Raw genomic sequence first — 25112 nt, forward strand, 5'->3', positions numbered from 1 at the left:
GTAAAATAAAATATATCACAGAAAAATATGCCAGAATAGACATACCACAAAGTTCTTGACTTTATAGCAACAACTCAAAGATAAAATAAAATTCTAAATCTATCAAGGAAAAGCAAAAACTCAACTATAAAGGGATATTTGGTTTGTTTCCAAGTTCTGGTTATTGTGGATAGTGCATCTACACAATCGACTACAAGCAGCTGTTAGGGAAAATGAAGTAATAAAATTTGCTTATACATGATGGATATGGAGAGTATTATGCTGATTGAAATGAGTCAGAGGGAGAGAGATAGATATAGAATGAGCACACTCATTTGTGGAATATAAAAAAGATTAGTATGGTAATAATACCTAGACAATAAAGATGAGGACAAAGAGGATTGGTTCGTGGTAGGAAAACAGCCGCATGAATTGGGAAGTGAATACAGTTAGGGCAGAGAAGAGACAAATATGACAGGAATAGTTGGAATTGATCACTCGGGATAAGAACTGGGTGAAAAAAGGAGGCAAAGTGATGTGCATGACCTCACTTCTGTAACCATATTGCAAATCACAGTGTTTAAAAGGGAAAAGGGGGAAGAGAAAAAGAGAAGAAAAAATATTTGCCACAGAGGCAACTTGGGGTGGAGGCAGAGGGCAGGCAGGAAGAGAAGGGCAAACCAACTTGAAACACTGGTGACAGGAAAAGTGCACTGGTGAAGGGATTGGTGTTATTGATTCTATAGCTGAAATTCAATCCTGAACAACTTTGTAACTATATCTCGTGGGGATTTAATTAAACACTGATTAAAATAAATAACTACATGGCTTTAAACATGTACAAGTCACACACAACATTTCTTTCAAGAGACTGTTTCTTACCACACATCGTATAATTTAGTGTTGCTTACTAACATACGCAAGCACTGAATGTGATTGAGGACAGCTGATTGAGAAAAAAAACACTTTCAATAAATCTGAAAAATATATGTATGACTGGCAACAGATACTTTTACAGAAATGCTACTGCCTGGAAGGGAGCAAGTAGAATAAAATATTTAAAGGATAGAATAATGGGACCTGGAGAAATAATAAAGAGACTAATTATCTTACTTTGTTGGCTGCCAGGCCTAAATTCACTTCCTGGTGGCACATTATGCCCTAAGCATACCTAAGAGTGATCAAGAGTATAACATGTGAAAAATATCTACAACTAAAAATAATCTAGGCTGTATATTATTACTGGGAATTCAAAGTGATGTGTAAACTCAAAACTAGAAAAGCAAAAATTATAATAAAAAAAATGATCATTACACACACAAAAACATCAAAAGAGAGGGTGTGAAAAAGAAACAAAAGAATAGACACACATTATAACAACCTACAGAAATACTACCAACAGTAGAAATTATACCAAGAATTTATAATAAAAAAACAACAATGGTCACAAATCTATTTTTTATCTAAATTATTTAATGAGCAACCTTACGGATAGTAAATCCCTTTAATGTTGTTAATAAAGAACTGATAATATTGTTAAATATACACAAATACATTGATGTAATATACTTCATCAACACAAAGAAAGGAAAACTATATTTTTTCAAGTGATACAGCTGAAGGAGTTACTAGATGTACTACTCATTTTGATTAGAAAGTAACAATCAACAAATTTGAGTAGATGGAAATGTTTCTAACATATTTAAGACAGGCATATACAACCTACAAAGTAGCATGTCCTATGGACAAAAAAAAAGTAAAATTTATTCATTTAGGATCAGGAATAAGATGAGAATACTCATTTTTACTACTGGATGTAAAGTTTTAACTATAGCAATTAAGCAATAAAAATGAGTAAAAGGAATCTAAGTTGGAAAAGAAGTAAGCTACCACTATTTACACTTGAAAATATGTACAGAAAGTCTGAAAGATTTACTATAAATATTATAATCAGTAATTTGTAATTGAAAATATCAGGTTAAAAAGTCAAGATAGAAAATCTATGTGCGGGCCCGGAGAGATAGCACAGTGGTGTTTGCCTTGCAAGCAGCCGATCCAGGACCAAACGTGATTGGTTCGAGTCCCGGTGTCCCACATGGTCCCCCATGCCTGCCAGGAGTTATTTCTGAGCAGACAGCCAGGAGTAACCCCTGAGCACCGCCGGGTGTGGCCCAAAAAAAAAAAAAGAAAAAAAGAAAATCTATGTGCAAATTCAACATTGACAAGAAATGTGAAAATTCCCACTTGAATCCACAAAAAGGGATAAGGTAGCTGGAAATCACTTTTTTTTAAAGGTGGTATAAGACGTATATAAAATGTGTTGCAGTTAACATTGAAGAAGACAAATACATGGCAAATATTCCCAACTCACATATTGAAATAATTAACATAGTTAAAACAATTCTATCCACTTAATACAGTGGATACATATTCAATACAATCACTATAAAAATTCCAAGAGAATTTATAATATTTTTTTATATTTTTTATTTCAAGAATACTACTAAAATGTTTATGAAGCAACATTTTCCTGTGATTATTACTATTACCAATAACAACTTGAAAAAACAGAGGTATTTACTGCCCTGTCAATAAAATATGTAATCAAGCAATAAAGCATGGCATAGGATGAAACTGTGCTCTATATTTTATCCCCCTCTCACCCCGACTAGCTCAAAAGACTTGAGGGGGATGTCTATATTTCCTTTGTATATATCTGTAGATGCATTTTCTTAATAGTAGTAATTGCTAGTGCATATTTCCATATGTTAGACGTAGCTTTCCCCATCCCTTGGAAATTATAGTAGATAAGTAAGTCTCTCTTGGAATCTAAATTCAGGTTAGAACCAGGTTAATAGAGATTGGTTAGCTTGTTATTTTTAGCCCCATATACACCAGTAGTATCATGAGGCATTGTTCCTTTTTTGCATAAGCATATTAAAATGGGGAAATTTTACACATAGGAAGTTCTTAACTAATAGGAATAAGAACTCATAAATTTTATAGTGAGGGTGCCTTTCACCCTGAATATTTGTCAAAGTAATTTGACTTAGTCCTCAGTTGATTGACATTGACCTTTCAACACCAACTGTCACTCTATGCCTGAGATATAACTATGAATGACTTGTAAATCATGATGGTCTCAATAACTTTTTTTAAAAAATGAACTAAAGATCTGAACAGACACTTCTGCAAAAATGTTATACGTATTACAAATAAAGTCATGAACAGATCCTCCAATCATATGACAAAGGAATAAAAATTTAAAGAGTTAAATACCCTTATACATCTATTGAGTGAAAAAGATTAATACATGGCATCAACAAATAATGGTGAGGATATGTAGCAATAGAAACTTCCATTGAGAGTGAAAATTGAAAATGATACAATCACTTTGGAAGATCACTTGGTATTTTTTCACAAGATTAAACACATTATCTTCATATAATTTAGAAATTGTACTCCTTAATATTTACCAAAATCAGTCAAAATTTATTTCCACAAGACTTGTACATAGATAATAGTAAAATCTATTGACAGCTAAAATAAATAACAGTATATGGATGTATATGTGTATATATACATTTTTTGCATATTCTAACAGTGGAATAGCTTCCACTGCTAAAATGAAAATCATGATGAGACAAACACAACTATTAAGTAAAATATAGTATTAAAAGGCTTTATTTCATAAAATTCTAATTCAGTAACACTAAAATAATATAAAAAAACCCAAACACATAAAAAAGAAAGATCAATGGCTATCAGGAAAGTGTGACAAATATATTGGTATTGGCATAGAAATTTTATAGTGTAATGATCTTTTCTTTATAATACTATAATAGCAGATTATATGTTCTGACCCAAGCCATATCTATTATAAAGAGTCACCCTTTGTTCAGTTTTGTTTCTTTATAGACACTTTGGGGGGTTAGGGTCACATCCGGCAGCGCTCAGGGGCTACTCCTGGCTCTACACTCAGAAAACGCTCCTGGCGGGCTCGGGGGACCATATGGGATGCCGGGATTCGAACCACCGTCCTTCTGCATGCAAGGCAAAAGCCTTTCCTCCATGCTATCTCTCCGGCCCAATAGACACTATTTTAACAGATATTCATCAGTTGTGACAAATGTGCCATACTGCTATGTAATAATGATAATGCTTAGGCTTTATGACACTGGGCGCCTGGGAGTATGTGAAGTGTTTGTCACTTATGCTAAATTTTATTGAGGACTTAGAACTACTCGAAACAGTGATGTCTACTAGAATGTTCAATGAGTTAATAAATATGTTAATTACACTAACAATATTCACTTTGGAGTCCAAGTGACAGCGGGGAGTACTTTTGCCTTGCATGTGGCCCACCCTGATTCAATTCTCAACATCCCATATGGTCCTCTGAGCCAGCAAAGACTGATTCCTGAGTGCAGAGTCAGGAGTAACCCCTATGAGCTACCAGATGTGGCCCAAAATCAAAGAAACAGAAGCCAAACCAAAACAAAATATATAATATTCACAAAATTAAAAAAAAGCAGCAAGAAGAATTGAGAAACAACACATTGAAATTAATGATATTAAAAATACCGTAATTTTTCTCATGTACACATGGGTTACATGAGACTGAGTTTGAACTTATGAAAACTTTATTGAAAAGAGTTTATTATGAAAGAGTTTAATGTAAAAAGGTAGTTTTTATAGCCTAGAAAAACCATATATAGTTTCAAAATACATGTTCTGTGTTGATCATTTTAGTTTGGGTTTGATAAGAATAGAATTTTTGTTATTCTATTGCTATTATTTTTAATTTAAACATTAACTTATAATTATTTAATATCTTTACTCTGTTTCATATATCAAAATATAACATTAAAAAAGTATCACTAAATTTGTCCAAAAAACACAACAAAATATTATACATTTGTGTCACCTTAGTTTGTCAGTATTCTACAGATAATACACTTAGAGATATGTTTGTTTAGTGAGAAATTGATTGACATTTTCTATATGTTTTGCTTGTGACAAATGTGGGTTTGATCGAAAAACCTCATAAAGTCTCCCAAACCATACCAGGAGTGATTCTCTAGCAGAGATTGGAGTAAATCTTCAGCATTTTTGTGACCAAAAAATAGACAAACAAAAAAAGAAACAAAATATATTTGCAAAGTGAACAAGAAAAATGTAGCCAGAAATAAGCTTATTTCATAGATTTTCATAAAATATTCCTAAATTCCAACATGATTTTGAATAATTAACCTTTTTAGAACTTGATCCAATATGAGTCTAAAATAAGATCAAAACACAGTTAACTATTCTTTGAAAAATCACACAATGGATAGTTTGAAACCCAGAAAGAAAGTACAACTTGACGATATTTTTTCTTTTTTTTGTGGGGGGAACAAACCCAGTGATGCTTAGGGGTTACTCCTGGCTATACGCTCAGAAATCGCTCCTGGCTATATTTTCTGATAAAAGTCAAAGTAAAACTCAAGGAAAAACAAGAACTATTATATCTAATGCTACCTTTTGATATATTAAGTTTGTCACCATATAAGAGAAAATGTGATTAGTTTGACAGGCCATATTCCTCACCTAGTTATGTTTATTTATAAGAATTATAGTATTTCAGAGCTTAAAGGCTCTTTGAAGTTCATCTATTAAAATTGTCACTCTTCCCCATGGAGGATAAATGACTTTTTAAACTGTGTAAGCATAAGACTATATACTTATATGTTCTAAAATCAATTGAAAAATAATAGTAATTTCAGATTATTCAACATAATCATAGAATGTCAAGAGCAATAATTTTCAAAATCATTTTAAAGGCTTTATGAAAAAGGAATTTGAAATCATTAGTCTAAGAAATATGTGTCAAGTTATGCATGCATAATTTTTATGCTTAATTTAAATATTTTAATAGATCTTTAAGATAAGAAAAATTAGTAAACAAATCAAAATAGTAATCAAATATAAAAACCCATAACTTTACTAATAATTTCAAATACATGCTGTGTTGGTTCACACTCAGAATGTTTTATTATAATTTATTTACTTTTAAATGACCTGAAAAAAATATTATCTTGATAGAGTGACAAAATTCAATACTATATTCAATACAAAATAACTCTAAAATGAGCCATAAGGCTAGTAAAGCGGGTTAGGCTCTTGCATGCTGAGTAGACCCTGATTCAATCACTGGGACTGAAACGTTGTCAAATGTAAGCCCTGTTCACTGCCTGATGTAGCCCAAACTTTACCCGAACAATATTGCCTTATTAAATTAATCCTGGAAACTAATGAATCAAAGCTTTATTTTTTGAAGTAATACATGATAAACAAAAATATCACAAATATTTGGAAACATTATAAAAATAATATTTTGAATTTATAAACACTTGATTTTCAATATTTTACAACTCAATCTACTGTTGCATTTCTATATATAATATACTTTGGAAAATGACATTTACATATGATAAATTTTTCACACAAATTTAGAATGATTCATATTCAGTGTTTATAAGCAATAGAAATGTATTTATTACAGGGCTAAACTATATTTTAAAAAATAATAAAATGTTAAGCACTGAAAAAATTGCCAAAATTTAGTAAAGCATTTATTGTCTCTCTAGAAGTAAAAAGTTTTTTAGGGAATCTCAGTTTGTGAAGTTTGTTCTATGGAAGAACATTGTACACTAAATCTCATTTTTTCTTATTATATTATTGTTTCACTACAGCAGAAATAGTCAGATTCCATAGCCACATATTTATGATTAAAATGTTAAATCATGAACATTAAATTCAGACTTTTCATCCGAGCACCTTCATTTATAGGTCTCCACTTCATTTAAAGGTCTCCACTAGGCAAAATATCACTCATTAAAATGACAGCACTCTGGGCTTGAGCTGGATTCAAGTTTTTCTAATTAAATACTAGATTTTCTACTCTTTGGCTAATAAAAATATGAAGCAAAGTTGAAATTTTCATAATGTTATTTGAAACTGTTTCTAAGGAAAATGAGTACTGAAGAAAATCTAAGATTCTGCCAGAGCTGTTATAGTGCTTGTGTTAAGAATGTTTAGATCTCAATAACAATTCTATTTTATTGTGATTTTTATAGTTCTTTTTTAAATTAATATCTTTATTTAAATACCTTGACTACAAACATGATTGTGGTTGGGTTTAAATCATGTAAAGAACACCTCCCTTCACCAGTGCAACATTCCCATCACCAATGTCCCATGGAATCTATTATGCTGAGTGAAATAAGTCAGAGGGAGAGAGATAGAAGCAGAATAGTCTTTCTCATCTGCGGGTTTTAAGAAAAATGAAAGACATTATTGCAATAATTTTCAGAGACAAAAGAGAGGAGGGCTGTAAGTTCCAGTTCACTACATGAAGCTCACCACAAAGATGAATGCAGTTAGAGAAATAATTACATTGAGAACTACAAAAGAGAGAGAGAGAGAGAGAGAGAGAGAGAGAGAGAGAGAGAGAGAGAGAGAGAGAGAGAGAGAGAGAGAGAGAGAGAGAAAACTACCATAACAATTTGGAACAAATCTCTTAAATGAAGTGTTTGTACAGCAAATATCTTAGTTTCATAGTTAAGGAGGGTCAGAAGTTCAAGTTCATGGTGCCACAAATTAAAAATTTGTTGGGATCACTTTCTCCTGGTTTACAAACTGTTGTCTTCTAGCGCCATAGTATGGCATGACCTATGAGAGATATCATCTTTCTTTTATCGTTGAGAAGGGCATTAATCTATTCACTCATAACTAAGTTATCTTCTCTTAAATCCCCATTCAAATCATATTATATTTGGGGTTAGAGCTAGAATATATGTTCTCTATACAACAAGCATTTTGTTCATTTCGGTTGTCATTATTTATTTATTTATTTATTTATTTATTTATTTATTTATTTATTTATTGGACTCTCATGTAGAGAAACCATTAGGAAAAATGAGTCAACTCCATATACAACTTTGGGTTAACATAATCCAGAAACACTGTGTATCATTGTGTTGAATGCTAGAATACAAATAACTTCACTAAAACTATTCCTCATCTAGTCATCATACATAAATTCCATACTAATATAATAAAATAGGTACAGGTAAGCAAGCTGATTGCTTGAGTTGGCATGCAACTAGAAACAAATGATTAAACCTTTCCTTGCATGGTTCTTTAATTTTAACCTGATTTTCACCTGATTTTCTCAAGCTAGAACAAGAAATGGAAGGCTGAGGGGAATAACAGAGTGATGTGTCAATAAGCCCTTTGCTTACCTAATTTTTACGAAAATAGGGAAAAATTTTTAATTTACAAATGTGAATAATCTAAATTTTTAAATCAAAGGTAAATACTTAAATATTATAGAGTCATATGAAGAAATATTGATAAACATAATCATAAGAATATTGATAAATATTGATAGATCATAATCATAAGAAATTAGAGCAATGTAATTTGCTCTATGTATTGCTCAATGTAATTTTCTGAAGAAAATTCTAACTTCATAAAAGAAATCATTCAGAATTCATTAAACTCACCGTGACCCGGGGGAAACTTTTTCCACTTAATGAATGCCGCTAACTTGCTTATGGTGGCAGCAGGCAATTCCATGTAATATGGACACTTCCTAATTAGTTTTTCCTTTTTATTAGTTTCATGTTTTGTTATTTCCTTATAAAAGCAATAGACAAATATTCCGTATTAGATAATTAAAAGGAGTTAGAAAGGAATAAAAATAATGTCAGTAAATTAAAAATAAATCAGATTAATGAAAACAGATATCTAGATTTTATAAGGAGAGAATTTTATGATTTCATTTTAAAATTTAATACTAAAACTATTGTTTAAATTAAATCTCTCTTTGTACATTTTGTACTTTTAGTAAAATAAAATAAATAGATGTTTTAATTAAAAGTTATGTCAGATATTATCTCATAAGTAATGCAGATTATTTTAAAAGTAAAAAATAAATACAAAACATTGTAAGCCATTTATGCTTAAATCCATTCATGTAAGGAAACAAAATTCTAAAAACATCATTGGTACCATTGACAATGAGATTTTGTAGGAAGATACCCTAACAAAAATCCCAACTAAAATTGTGGTTGCCATCTCACCTCTTTCCTAAAGCACAAATCCTACATCCTAAAGCACAAATAGCTTAAGAACAGCTAACAAGAGTTCCCTGTATAAAATATAAATGTGAGTTTCTTAGAAAGAAACTGACATTAAGATCAATGACATGGAAGCCTCCCAATGCCACCATTTATATAAACTTAACTCTACCATCCATCAAAGAGGAAAGAAGAGAGTAGCAAATTAAGAATTTAACTAAAATTAATAAGTAAATTATCTTAATACAATAGAATTTAGAAAAAGAATTTGGTAAGAATGCAGGTAATTTGGGGTTCACATGTCTAACTCTGAAAGAACTTGACAATAATTTCCTACTATTTTTGTTCATTAGTTCTATGTGTTTGTTTCTTGGTCAGATAAAACCCAAGGATTTAGCTCAGGGTTTCTGACATAAAAATCAAGTGCTTTAAATTTTAATTATATCATTGGCTTCTAGCAATTTTTCCTGAAATAAATAGAACAAAACAGTTAATACATGGAATTAATCTTGTCGATTGGTCATGCTAATACATGAAATGCTTTTGACACTCAAAAATGCATGCACTTAAGACATGATGTTCTCTAAATATGCATAGTTAAAAATTTTCCCACAAAGCTGTTATCACTATCAAATAAGCCACATTTGTATGGCCTTGAGGTCAATGTAATTTTAAAAAAAAAGGTAATGACAGGCCTCTACTTTTTATTTCTCTATATTTATTTATTTCTCTATATATCTAAAGAAAACCTGATGTTAATTCATTGCCCCAGCTTCATACACCCATTCAAGCCAAAAATAAATAAATAAATAAATAAATAAATAAATAAATAAATAAGAACACCCACAGTTTAACTGAAAATTTTGGGGTGCCCTTAGGAGGGGGCAGGTCAATTCCCACATGCAAAAGCCCTGACAGATGCAACAACCCACAGCCTCTACCCTGCCGAGATTCAACTTCATTGCTTCACAATCTCTGCAGAGAATCTAACATACAAAATTCTCAAGTTACAACAGGTTTTGAGCTGAAAGTTTGCAGATATTCTTGAAATGGGGTAGGCAGCCTTTTCCCACATCTTACTTCAGAAGCCCTCAGCAACCACACCTACATCCCACAGTCACACTATGTTGACTCATAGGCCCGTTTCTTCCGATCATGGGGTTCCTTTAAATTCCTCAGTACTGATACCCTAATTGTAGCACACCAAGTTATATGGGAAAGTATCATTAAACCTGCTAATCTTAATAAAGTAAAACAACACAGAATGTTCAACTACCAACAAATAACTTAATAAACCATGAATGACTTAGCAATCTCATTGTGTAACAATTCTCACAAATTTTCTTTTACTGAAGTATTTTTCAGCCATATAAAATAAAGTATTTATTTTCTGCCAAGGGGAAAGTGGGAAACATGGGATAATGGTTGAGAAATGTTATACTGGTGGCAGGAAAGATGTACAGAACATTGAGTACCAGAAACAACTGTAGAAGCCATAATATTTAAGTAAATGAATTAAAAAAATAAAGTAGAAAAATATTGCTAAAATTTATATCTATATTGGACTTATATATACAGATATAAATATATTTAAGATAAAGCCACACCAATTTTAAATTTGCATAATTTTGTGCAGGGATTTTAATTATTTCACAGTCTTCTTCTGTGATCACTGCATACGTTTTTGTGTCTGATTGAGCTTCAGGCGTAGTTTCAAGAGTTCCAAAGGTACTCCATTGTGCAAGCTGTAAAAATAATACCAATATGAAATTAAAATTGTTTTAAGCACATCAACAAAAAAATGCAAGTTGTAGTGATAGAAGTAATGCATACTGTAAAGTTGAGAAATAGATGTCAAGTCCCAAATATATGAATAAATGAATCACACTTTTTAGTCAGTATCCTTCCCTAATATCAGGAAAAATTTATTTTTATTAGAATGGAGAACATAATATATGAAATGATAATATATATGTTGTGTTTTATTTTATGAATTATATTAAAAACCAGGAATAGTATTTGTTACACAGCACTCATTAGATATATGCTAAATAATAAAATATATATATACATGTTATTTATGTATATTTTAATTCTCACCTGTTCATATGAATAAATATTACATACATCATTCGTATATACTATAGACCCTCAGTTATCACCCTCATTGGTTCCTAGTACTGCAACTTTAAGCAATGATTCATATTGCATAATAAAATCAATTTTGACATACATTAGTTGATATAAACACGAGTAAAATCCAATGGCTTGTTTGGTCAATACACTGGCCTGCAGAGATAGTCCAGTAGGAAAGGTGTATCCATTGCATATGGTTGACCTAGGTCCAATACTCAGCATCCAATATGGCCCCTTATATATCACCAGGAGGAATTCCTGAGTGCAGAGCCAGAAGCAATCTCTGAATATCACTGGTGTGGCTCCAACCAAAAAAGACAAACAAAAATACCAATAAAATATATAATCAGGTGTCAGTAGCCCAAAAATGAAAAAAAAAAAAAAACTGAAGAAACCATCTTTCCATTACAGGGTTCACTAACAAGTAGAATGGTTAGATAGACCAATAAATCTAAATTTTCTTTAGAATGAGGGGACCAGTGTACCCCGAGAAAACACACATAAAACATAAAATATCTTCATAGACATTGGCTAAACACTAAATAGATTTTCTTTCTCAACTGTGTTATGAGACACAAAAGAGTAAATAAAATAAACTTATATATTTGAAAAAAATAGAAATTATAATTATTAAAATAAACTACATTCAATATTACACACAGAAAATTAAAATAACAGATAATTATATTAAATAAAAAATTTCACAATGTTAAAATGATCCTAACATAAAAGATAAAACTAGTTTAAAAATGTGTTTATTGGGGCTGGAGAGATAGCATGGAGGTAAGGCGTTTGCCTTTCATGCAGAAGGTCATCAGTTCAAATCCCGGCGTCCCATATGGTCCCTCGTGCCTGCCGGGAGCAATTTCTGAGCATGGAGCCAGGAATAACCCCTGAGCACCGCCGGGTGTGACCCAAAAACCAAAAAAAAAAAATGTGTTTATTAACTTTTATACTCACTATTCTTAAATATCCATAATTAAATTAGTTGTAATTTGCTTCATTTCTTTGTAATGAGATTTTTTACTCCACTGAACCCATGTTTCATTAAATCTGATGGTGTAAATACAATAAAATGTTTTTGTCTATATTCATAAACTGCTTTTACAGTTAGACTTTTGTTTGTTTGGTTTTTGGTTTTTGGGTTACATCCGGCGGCCTTCAGGGGTTTCTCCTAGCTCTGTGCTCAGAAATCGCCTCTGGCAGGCACAAGGGACTATAGGGGATGCCGGGATTCGAACCACCATCCATCCTGTATTGGTGGTGTGCAAGGCAAACATCTTACCGCTTAGTAGCTGCCTTTCAATTTCACTTTAAAGTTTGCATTGTCATTGTTGCTCCTCTGATAAATTTGAAGATTAGTCTATGTCTACACTTAAAAAATGTTCAAAATTATTTTTTTGTCCCCCAATTCACAACACAGAATGGTCTCCCTCATCTATGGGTTTTGAGAAAAATGAAAAACATTTGTGTAATGATTCTCTGAGACAAAATAGAGGAGGACTGGAGGGTCCAGCTCCCGCCATGCAGCTCACCACAGGGACGATTTAGTGCAGTTACAGAAATAATTACACTGAGAACTATCATAACAAAATGTGACTGAATGAGGGAAGTAGAAAGCCTGTCTAGAGTACAGGCCACTGTGGGGTGGGGAGGAAGGACACTTGGGATATTGGTCATGGGAATGTTGCACACACACACACACACACACACACACACACACACACACATATATATATATATATATATATACACACACACACATACATACATACCCATGGTTCATTAACACAGAGCTATGAGAAACCCCTGAAGGCCACCGGATGTAACCCAAAACCAAAAACCAAACAAACAAAGTCTGACTGTAAAAGCAGTTTATGTATATGGACAAAAAACACTGTATTGTATTTGCACTATCAGATTTAATGAAACATGGGTATGTATATATGTATGTATGTATATATCTTATATATATATTTTAAAAAATCAAAAAAAAAGGAAAAGGAAAGACCTCCCAATTCTTACAACAGGCTGTGTTCTTTACACTGACGGTATAGAAAGAGAAGGTACAGTAAATGCACCCCATATACACTTCAACACAGGCCCTTTCCCTGGTCTGTATTGTATTGTATTTTTATTCTTAAACTTTTTTAGGACTATCTTTCCATTGTTTCTTGTTAGAAGGGATAATCTCGAATGGTGACAACGGGTAAAGCAAGCCCTTAGCATGTTTTCGAATTGTTGATTTGGAATCTGAGTAGATCACCATCATCACAAATATAAATGGAATAAAAGTTTTGCTACAAGCATAAAAATAGCAATTTTTACTTTGATGACATTCAGCACATTACCTTGGAATTAAAATGCTGTTTTATTAAATTAATTTTAAAAATCTTGTTTAACTAGTATGCCATTTTTGAAATTGAAGAACTTAGCTCCAGAGGCATGGTTTTTGCTTTCTAGAAACTTTAGCACTGAACTATGAACTATTTTATAAACTAGAGTTTATAAATTCAATCCAAGTAGCAGCTTTTGGCAGCAAGTAAAATTCCATGAGTATCAAGTTACTTCATCATTTTCAATACAAAGTTTTACAAATAATTCATCACTCAATAAATTGCTTCTGATTTTGTTGATTGATTTAATGACAAAGTGTAAATGTCATTTCACTCATTTTTGTCAACTAAAGGTTGACATAAATGACACACTCGGAAGCAGATATATATATTTGTAACCACACTTTGTAAACATCCAAAACTAAAAAAAATTATAGCACTTTGTAAACATTCAAAAAATAAAACCTTATAGAACCTTCTCATCATAGGAGCACCATCAGTAGCAACTGACAAGCTTATCGGGGAATTTCTGTTACTTTAACAAACTCTTCAAACATATAAAATATTTATGTTCCTTTGTGTCAATTTACAACTTTTAGAAAATAATTATGTTAAATAAAAATAATTAAATTATAAAAATAATTATTTTTCAAAATTTATATTTCTTCCAGTACCATACTGTATTTTGCCTAGCTTTATTTTGTTTTGGTCACAGCTGGCAATGCTCATGAGTTACTACTGGTTCTACACTCAGGATTCACTCCTGATAATACACAGGGGACCATAAAGAATGCCAGAGATAGAACCCGGATTTGTCTTGCACAAGTGAAGAGCCCTACCCACTGTGTTACTACTGCTCTGCCCCCCCCACTATGCTGTCTTAATTACTATGAATTCTAATAAATTTCTATTGGCCAAGCAACTCAAATAAAAAATAAATAAATGGGAATAAATCAAATTAAGAAGTTGCTATGCTGCAAAAGCATTGATGGCTAGAATAAAAAGACCCCAAAGGAAAAGGCATCTGACAAAGAACTGAAATTCAAGATGTGCAAAGAACTAGCAAAACATAAGAACAAAATATCCTAAACACCCTCAAAAAATAGAATAGGAATATAGAGGGTGGAGATAAACTAGGTACATGGATGGTGGAAAATATGCACTGGTGAAGGGTGGTGTACATTCTATGACTGAAACTCAATCATGAACAATTTTTAACAAAACTAACCACCATGCTTACATAAAATAGTTATAAAAATGAACATTTATGGACAGGCAAAATATAGGAGAATAGCTGAATAAATGCTTCCTCAATATACAGATAGTCAATTGGTATATGAAAAGTTATTTCATTACTTATCAGAGAAATGCTAAGGAAAAAATGAGATATCCCTTTAGAACATCAAATTCTATATCAAAAATACATTTTCATTCCTGTATGCATTGTAACAGTATTCACAACAGCCAATATAAACAAGCAACACAATGGGACAATATTCAGCTCTAAGAACTATGAAATCATGCAATTTGCTATTATTTGTATGGAGCAAGAGGTTATAAATTTTATCAAGAGAACATACCATATTTTGAATATGAAGAAAACATAGTGAGGGAATAGCAGGTGGTTTATAGCATCAGACCCTCAGAATCAACCTTTAAAAGTGAGTTTACATAGAGAATAGAGTAGAGAGAGGGTGAGGGGGTAAAAGGACCCTAACTCTCTGCTGGTGGGTGTGGTGTTGCAATATTATATTCCTGGAGCTTTATTTTGTTTTATTTTTTTTTTGCTTTTGGGGCCAAACTTGGTGATGCTTAGGGGTTACTCCTGGCTCTGCTCTCAGAAATCCTTCCTGGCTTGGAGGACCATATGGGAAGCCAGGGGATAGAACCGCGGCCTGTCCTAGGACAACAAGTACAAGGCAAACACCCTACCGCTTGTGCCACCACTCCAACCCCTCTTGCTGGAGCTTTATTAATAGTGTTTTAAATTCTGAAACCTATATAAAAAATAAAGAAGTAAAAGAAGTATTTTCCCCCAGACATTATTTCTACCGATTCTAATAGCAAACATAATTCTAGCTATCTACTTTATTTTTATATTCAATTTCTGATTGATTTAACTTAGTATTTTTATACTTCAATATATATGTAATAACCAATATTTTCAAAATTCAAAACTTATACTGTATAGTAAGTATTAAATACTAGTGCCTATACATATATGCAAGTGTACACAAATCTATGATGTATATATAGAAACGTATATGTTTTATATATTATATGATGCTTCAACCAGTACAATGCTCTAATAACAGGGTTTTTTTTTATAGCCACATCTAAAAGTGCTCAGTGACTACTCCTGCTTCTGTGCTCAGGAACACCCCTAGCAATATTCTTGGGGAACTATATGTGGTATTTGGGATTGAACCTGAGTTGGCCACATGCCAACACCATCTCTTGAATTACTGTCTATTGTTCCCAATTCTCAATGTCTTCTCCTGTAACTCTGATGTCTCTTGCAGTTTCTGATTTACTTTTGTTTGTTCTCTAATTGTCTTGTTTCTTACAGTTCGTGTGCATAAAAAATCTAGTAATTTGTCTTTTCTTTTTTTATTTTTTATGAATAATTTTTATTTTGACCAAAGTGAATTACAATTCATTCACAGTAGTATTTTAGGTACATAGTGACATTGAATCAGGGGCATTCCCACCACCAAATGTTGTTCTCTCTCCACCCCTGTTCCCAGCATGCATCCCATATCTCCCCTCCTTTGCCATTTCTTATTTTATGGAAACTTTCCCACATATATTTCTAGAATATTCAAAATGAATTCTAAGAAGACCGATTGTTTCACTGATCAACATTAATCTCGTTTGAAATAAAACAACCATGAGTGTTAATAACTATAGTAATATACAACAAAATCTAAATGTAAGAAAATAATGAAACCAAAACAAAATAACATTTCTTTTTTTTTTTTCCCTGCAACATCCAGTGATACTGTAGGGTTACTTTTGACTATGTGCTCGGAAATCGCTCCTGTCTCGGGGGACCATATGGGACGCCTAGGAATTGAACCGAGGTCTGTCCTAGGCTAGCGCTGGCAAGGCAGATGCTTTACCACTCTGTGCCACCACTCCGGCCCCAAAATATATAATTTAATGTTATCTATGACTAAATCCATATTTTTCCTTCTCTATTACATAAAAGGTGTCTCTTTCCAAGTTGACATTTCAAATCGTGATCCAAACATGGTACATGTATTATATTTAGTTGACAAGTCTATTGATATTCTTTCTGAATCTATTATATTCCATTTATATTCTTTCTATCTTTATATCTATTTGGCACTTTTTTGGAGGGAAAGGTTGGGTTATACCCTAATGTGCGTAGGGATAACTCCTGGCTTTGTGCTTAGGGGTCATTCCAGGCCATCGTATGGGTATCACATTCTGTGCTAGGAATTGAATCTAGGTTGGCTATAGCAAAGTCAGGCTTTAAACCCTGTAATATCTATTGGCACTTTTTTTCTTTTTTTTAATGTCTTTCTTTTTTATTTTTTATTAAATATAATTTTTATTTTAATCATAGTGGCTTACATATCATTGACAATAATATTTTAGGTACATATTAACATAAAATCAGGGGAATTCCCATCACCGAATTGTCCTCCCTCCACCTTCTGTCATTCAAATATTTATCACTGTTGCAGAAAAAAGCAAAGTTTTAGTCTTTTTTTATTTTTTTTTATTTGGGGGGGCCATACCTGGTGAAGCTCAAAGGTTACTCTTAGCTATGCACTCAGAAATTGCTCCTTGCTTGGGGGACCACATGGAATGCTGTGAAATCGAATCAGGGTCCATCCTAGGCTAGCGCCAGAAAAGCAGACACCTTATGACTCCACACCACAGCTCCAGTCCAAATTTTTTGTCTTTTTAATAGATGCATGTTTGCCATTGAGAATATGCAACAAAATTAGTCATTTAGTTCTTTTTTGGTGCTGAGCAAGAGTACAGAGTATAGGGTGTTTGTTTTGCACATAGATGACCTGGGTTTGATTCCTGGCACCCCATATGGTCCACTGAGCTCATCAGAAATAGTCCCTGAGCACAGAGCCAGGAGTAAACTCTCAGCACTGTGAGGTATGGGCCAACAAAAAAATCCAAAGCAAAACAAAACCGTTATTTTTTTCTTGACTATTGTGAGCAATGTGGTCTTTCCAATTTTAGTTTAAAAAAACACTCAATACTGTTTTTCAGAGGCTAAAATAATTTAACATTCCCACCAAGAGGAAAGGATAACTCCATTTTCTTTACACACTTGCCATAACTTATTGTTTCCAGTATTTTGATATTGCTAAATCTCACAGATATTAGATGATATTTCATTGTGTTTTTATTTGTAATCTATTCATAATCAGTGATAATGAATAGATTTTTGTCTGTTTGCTAACTGTATATTTTCTTGGGGAATATGTCTAGTCAGATATTATTTTTTAAACCACTGTTTATTTGATGTTGAGTCACAAAAGTTTTGTGTTTGTGTTTTGTCCCCTTGTCAGATGCATGATTTACAACTTTCTTCTAGTCATAGGATATCATTTTATTATTGTAGTGGGTCCTTTTATAGCATAGAAACCTTTTAATTTCACATGGCCACATTTCTTTACTTTTGTTTTTATTTTTGTGGTTGTTAGAATCTAAACCTCAAATAAAAAGAAATCACAACTATGAATTATTTTGCCTGTTTTTCTTTATTGCATCTTATAATTTCAAGTTTTATGTTCCAGTCTTTAATCCAGTGAGTTTATTTTGTATGTCATATGAAGCAATGATCTAGCTTCATTTTGCTTTTGTGTGTGGTTATCAGTCTTTGCCATTCCCATAATTTCAAACTTTTCTTTCTTCACAGTAACTGTTTAGTTACATAAACTGTTTACATAAGAAAGTCTATTATTTTGAGATTCTCAGTTGTATTCCCCTGGAATTTATTTGTTTTATATTCTCAGACTAGAATATTTTGGTTAAGAATTCCTTGTCAATTAATTTAGAGTCCAGACGTGTGGAAATCTGATTTTACTCTTTTTTTCTTAGAGATGTCTTTAGCAATGCAGGTATCTCTTTTCCAACAAATTTTAGAATTTTTGTACTTATTTGAAACATGTCATTGGTAATTTAAGAAGACATAGATTGCATTTTTAATTTTTTATTTATATAATTTATGTATTTTATGGACCATTTTCTTTTTATAATAATATATTTATTTAAACATCTTGATTACAGACATGATTGTGGTTAGGTTTCAGTCATGTAAAGAATACCCCCCTTCACTAGTGCAACACTCCCACCACCAATGTCCCAAATCTCCCTCCACCTCCCCACCCCCACCTGTACTCTAGACAGCCTTCCCAGTTCCCTCATTCGTTCACATGGTTATGATAGTTCTCAGTGTAGTTATTTCTCTAACTTCACTCACCACTCTTTGTGGTGAGCTTCATGAAGTGAGCTGAAACTTCCAGCCCTCCTCTCTTTGTCTCTGAGGATTGTTGCAAAAATGTCTTTCATTTTTTTAAAAACCCATAGATGAGTGAGACTATTCTGCATCTATCTTTCTCCCTCTGACTTATTTCACTCAGCATGATATACTCCATGTACATCCATGTATAGGAAAATTTCATGACTTCATCTCTCCTGACAGCTGCATAATATTCCATTGTGTATATGTACCACAGTTTCTTTAGCCATTCATCTGTTGAAGGGTATCTTGGTTGTTTCCAGAGTCTGGCTATTGTGAATAGTGCTGCAATAAACATGGGTGTGAGGAAGGGATTTCTGTATTGTATTCTTTTGTTCCTAGGATATGTCCCTAGGAGTGGTATAGCTGGATTGAATGGGAGCTCTATTTCCAGTTTTTGGAGGAATCTCCATATCACTTTTATAGACCTTTTTCAATGGCACTTTGAACTACCTCAATATGGCTGATATATTGAACTCAATATGTCAAGTTTTTCCAGGGATTTAGCCTATGTCAAAAAGTTATAAAGTTTAGCTGTCTATGTACATAAAATCAGACATTAAAGTATTAAATCATATTTATGATTAATAAATCATAAGTTAAACCATAACTAGAAGGTGAATGATTATGACGTGAACTTCCAGATTATGCTTCCTAAAGCACATGCAATTAAGTGCACACAATTCCTTCTTAAATTCTTTTTTCTGTTTGTTTGTTTTTTTGGCCACACCCAGCAGTACTCAGGGGTTTCTTCTTCTCTACAATCAGAAATAGCTCCAGGCAGACTCAGGGGACCATATGGAGTGCCAGGATTCGAACCACCATCCTTCTGCATGCAAGGCAAATGCCCTACCACCATGCTGTCTCTTTGGTCCCCTTCTTAAATTCTTAAAGAATATGAATTTTTATGGTTGTTTCTAACAATTAAATATAATATTGTCAAACTAGATTAGTGATCTATAACTGTAGTCTAAGTAAAATTAATTGAAAGGCCTCTCTATCTCGATATATATATATAGCATATATATATTTCTCCATAAAATGACTACTTTTTCTATTTGCTTCTATTCATTCTTTTGCCTAATTTCAATAACCCAATCTCATGTATATATATATATATGTTTGTTTTAAGTGACCTCTGTATCTATATTGATCATTATATTTATAAAGAAATTTTAAGAATAAAATACAATGAGTTTATACTTGAATCTAAACAATAGCTCAAAACAAATAAAAGTAAAATATATGACAAAAAGTAGCAGAACAAAGTTAGAATATAGTCAATATTAGAATCTATTCAGTATTCAATAACTCATGGCACAGAGTGAAAAAAAATATTGGGTGGAAGAAATACAAGTTTCTCAATTCATAGAGACTATAAAGAAAACACTAAGGAACATTCTATTCCCAGCATAAGGAATATAGTACACGGTGGTAAAGAATGAGACAATATTAAGTTTCCATGAACTACGTGGAGTTTTTCAAGACTAACCAAAAGGCTGCATCAGGGATTTAAACTTCTAAATGAAGTGCCCTGAAATATATGAAAAGGATTCTAAATATATCTTGCAAGTGCCTAGATAGGATTGAATTATTTTATGTAAGGGAGCAATAAAATAAATTTGACTGGTGTTCAGTAATACACCACAGGAAGTATGGATGATGAACTCCGTGCTACATAGATTACATAAGAGAAGCTTGCCACGCTATTGACACCAAATACTATGATGATGATAAAATGAGGAATAGAACATAAAAACATTAAAAATAGTAATAACCATGGTTAAGAAATTAACTCTTATAATCTGTTATGTGGTATTTCAGTGTCATCTTGTATAATTAGTTATTGCATTGTTATCCTTGTAACAAGCAAAGACAATGAGCATTTTCTTTTTATATTTTAGTTCACTGGTCCCCTGGTTCAAGCACAGTGTTAAATATATTTTATATGTGTGTGCATATATGGGAATATACATGTGTGTGTATTCGTGTATTATTTTGAAGACATTCTTACCAATTATGTTAAAAATACATAGTTAATAGGATAAATGTGAGTTACATATCACTAAGACCTGAATAAAAAATACTTAATATCATATTATTTCTGCTATTGAGAAGGAAAAACTTAATACTTATAGAGTCAACAAAGAATGTATCACCTAATAAAACTTAATTGCAGTTAGTATTCAACTAAGTTTATTTTTAAAAAGAAAGAAATATACAGTAGAAACAACTTTCCTCCTCAGATCAAATAGTTTAGCTTAGTTGTGAAATTTTATTGTCAACTATTTAACTACTTCCTTTACTTGTCAAACCATTTTAAAAATGCTCAAATAGACATAAGATATAAACAAAGATTATCCCTGGTTTCTTTTATCTATTTGTTTACAAATTGATTTTACTCAAAACGAAGATTGTCTTATATGTAAACCTGGGTGGGACAGGCTCAGAATAGAAGCCCCACCTAGGGGTGGTCTCTATACTCAATAAAAACAGTAGTTCTGGCAGGCACTGGGTACTACATACTAGGAAGATTTCCTTCAGTCTGGTCTGGATTATTTTATGTGCGACCCTGATTCAGACTCATTCACCTGGGGTTGGAAATGGACAAACAGTCCTTGGGGGGATTTTACAATCAGGTAGGAAATAAAAAGAATTCCATGCATGGATTTCATTGTAAAGGGAAGGAGCCCAAAATAGCAATTGTTGGAGTCCAGCATGACCCAACCCCATCATGCTCAATATGGTCATCCATAAAAACATTCTGGAAAATAAGGCAACTCTCTCAGACACAACCTCCCCCAAAGTGACATGGAGCCTGGCACACACATGACCAGATGAATCTCATCATTTTTCAACATATGCCCATATGGACCTTATCATTACAATTAGACCAAGTTTAAAATACCTTGATTTTCTTATGAACTTAACTGGCTGTGTCTCTTTATCTGGCTTTTCTGACTCTTTCTAACAGGCAAACATTCTTGGTTTTCTTATGCTAATATTCAGCTTCTATCTCCTTATACTAGAAAAACATCTTTAGTTTGGTTTCCATTTGTTTTTCTAATCTTTTTCAGCTCTCTTAATTGACAACCTTTGCCAATATCCACATAGATCTGGTCACATAGAATAGAAAATAGGACAAATTGAAAAAGCAGAAGGAATAATAAAGTTGCTATTAAGTAAGAGTCAGTAGTCTGTCTCATTTTTTCAGACTCTGTACCAGGTACCACATATCACCAGATAATATCTATAATCAGTGATTATTTAAACATCCCACACTATTGGAACTTTATTTCTACTTTGACTTTTAGGGTTCTGTCAAGTTCTTTCTAGTTTAGCTTCATTTTTAAAAGTAATATCTTTATTTAAGCACTATGATTAAAAAAATGTTTATACTTGGATTTCATTCATAAAAAGAACACCCCCTCACCAGTACAACATTCCCACCACCAATGCCCCCCCCCATTTTCTTCCTCCTCCACCTCCTGCCTGTATTGGATATAGGCATTCTACTTCTCTCACTTATTAACATTGTCATGGTAGTTGTTAGTGTAGTTATTTCTTTAACTCTTTGTGGTGAGCTTCATATCTTTGCTGAGTATATGTGGGACCCATTTCCTTTACTCAATATGTGCAAATTAGTCAGGAACTGCCTCTTAAACTGGAATCAACCAGTGTTGAAAATGAGATAAATAAGAGACCCTCTTTGAGTTTTGGTAGGGATGTTGTTTGGCTCAACCTTATGGAAAACAATATGGGGACTCCAGTATGGAGACTCTTTAAATATCTAAGATAGAATTTCATATGATCTCTTTCCTTTTGCTAGCATCTAACGTAGAACTCAAAATTATTAATTTGAAAAAATAAATGCATGCCTGTGTTCATGACAGTGCTAATTGCAGTATTGAGTACGTGGAACCCAACTATAAACAAGAAACTAGTCCTAGTATGTATACATAAATTAATCCAATATGGCTATAAAAATGATGAAAACTTCCAACTTGTATGGAAGTGGAGGATATTATGTTGAATAAAGTATGTCATAAGAGAAAGAAAATACTAGACAATCTCATTTATCTGCGACCTATTGAGAAGCTAAACAAAGAAATATATAGAAAAAAAGAATGACAAATGTTTAACCTTGGATTAAATATATAATTTTTCCAAGTGAGGAGGAATAAAAAGAGTCAAACTAGAAGTAACAGAAGAATAGTGACAGAGACTTATGTACCATAGTAATGGTGAGGTACAGTTATTGCATGTGTTAAAACGATAAACATTAAGACAATTGGACCATGTTACCAAAATTATAAAAACAGTTCATCCTGGACACAGCTTGTTCTTTTAAGTACTGTTGTAAAAAGTCTTTATCTGTATGGGCATTTATGTTTATGAGTGCTACCTTTCTATAGATAATTCTTAAATATAGTTTTCTAATGAATTCAACATTACACATAGTATATAGCATTTATTAAAATGTTCATCACAAAGAAAGTTAATTATATGTGTTGCTTTCTTTTAAAAAAGTTTCTTTGAATTTATTTACTTTGAAAATGATTTTTTTCAGGGTCAGAGTGGTAGTACAGTGGTAGGGCATTTGCCTTGTATACAGCTGACTCAGGATAGACCTGGGTTCCAGCCTTGGCATCCCATACGATCCCCAGAGCCTGCCAGGGGCTATTTCTAGGCTCAGAGCCAGTAGTAATCTCTGAGCACTACTAGAGGTGGTCCAAAAACAAAAACAAAAACAAAAAATATATACGTATATACATATACCATAAATATTTAAACATTCATCTGCAACTGGTTTTTTGAGTAAGTTTCCATGGCTTGGCTATAGTAAATGACACTAAGTGAATGATATAGTTCACCTATATCTTAGTGCTTTTGTGTTTTGTGAGTTGAAACCTAGGATTAGAATTTCTAGATCTTATGGTAATTTATTTTTAAGAAATCTCCATACTATTTACCACAGAACCTGGACTAGTATTTTTTTTTTTCACTAACAATAATAAAATCTCCCTGTTTTCCCCAGATACACCTGAACTCACTGTTCTAGAACTTTTTATTTCATTACTTTAAATTTACTTTTTAAAAGCACCATGCCACTAGCACTGTGCCAGAAGTGTGTGGTGGGGCTACTATGAGTCCTCAGAAACGAACAACATAGTATTTGGCTCATCGTGTTCTGTGGCCCTCAGGGTTCTACCAAATAGTATTTAAGGACCATGCAGGGCCACAAACTGATGGTAGAGACCTCAAAACCCAGACCTGTAATCCACACTTGAAAAATATCACTAGCTCTGGGCACTTTCATTTATGTATTCTCAAAGGTGTGAGGCTACCTCTCTTTGCCATTTGGATTTGAATTAAAAAGTTTTCTTTTAGCTATATTTAACTTTAACTATACAATATATGTTAGATATAGTTATAACTTACAAAAGTTATTACGTTATAAATTTATAAGTTCTAAATTTCTAAAAGTTTTCTTTTATCTATACTTAACTACTTAAATATAAATATCTACTATCTAATATATGTTATTATATAATACACAATATAAAATAAATAAGATAGAAATTATATAAGATATATAATATAAAAATCTATGATTTATATATAATATGCTTCTATATTACATTTTTATTTATATATAATGTATTTATATAAAAGCAAACTTTTATATAGTTATACATAACTTCTATATACTTAACTATACCATTGTTTTGCTTTTATAGAGTAAGTCACACCTGGAAGTGTTCAGGTTTTACTCATGGCTCTGTGCTCAGGGATCATATATAGTGGTTACATTTAAAGTATTTGTCTCGGGGCCGGAGAGATAGCATGGAGGTAGGGTGTTTGCCTTGCATGCTGAAGGAAGGTGGTTCGAATCCCGGCATCCCATATGGTCCCCCTACCCTGCCAGGGGCAATTTCTGAGCATAGAGCCAGGAGCAACCCCTGAGCGGCGCCGGGTGTGACCCAAAAACTAAAAAAAATAAAAAAAAAGTATTTGCCC

The 25112-nt window shown here is 32.5% G+C and overlaps 1 protein-coding gene and 1 non-coding gene across 2 annotated transcripts in view; one reads left to right on the forward strand and one right to left on the reverse strand.

Moving 5' to 3' along the window:
• CNBD1 (cyclic nucleotide binding domain containing 1) overlaps positions 1 to 25112 on the reverse strand; it is a 226598-nt gene that overhangs the window by 46937 nt on the left and 154549 nt on the right. Inside the window, exons 7-8 of the mRNA XM_049782419.1 lie at positions 10712 to 10849; positions 8529 to 8661 (exon numbers count right to left, since the gene is read on the reverse strand). Coding sequence (XP_049638376.1) covers positions 8529 to 8661; positions 10712 to 10849 — 271 coding nt within the window. The remainder of the gene's footprint in view (positions 1 to 8528; positions 8662 to 10711; positions 10850 to 25112) is intronic.
• Positions 13249 to 13380, forward strand: LOC126021232 (small nucleolar RNA SNORA51). Its single transcript, XR_007499824.1, has one exon. It is a non-coding gene; the product is annotated as a small nucleolar RNA SNORA51 (small nucleolar RNA).

This window comes from Suncus etruscus, chromosome 10 (genome assembly GCF_024139225.1).
Source record: "Suncus etruscus isolate mSunEtr1 chromosome 10, mSunEtr1.pri.cur, whole genome shotgun sequence".
NCBI classification, from domain to species: Eukaryota; Metazoa; Chordata; class Mammalia; order Eulipotyphla; family Soricidae; genus Suncus; species Suncus etruscus.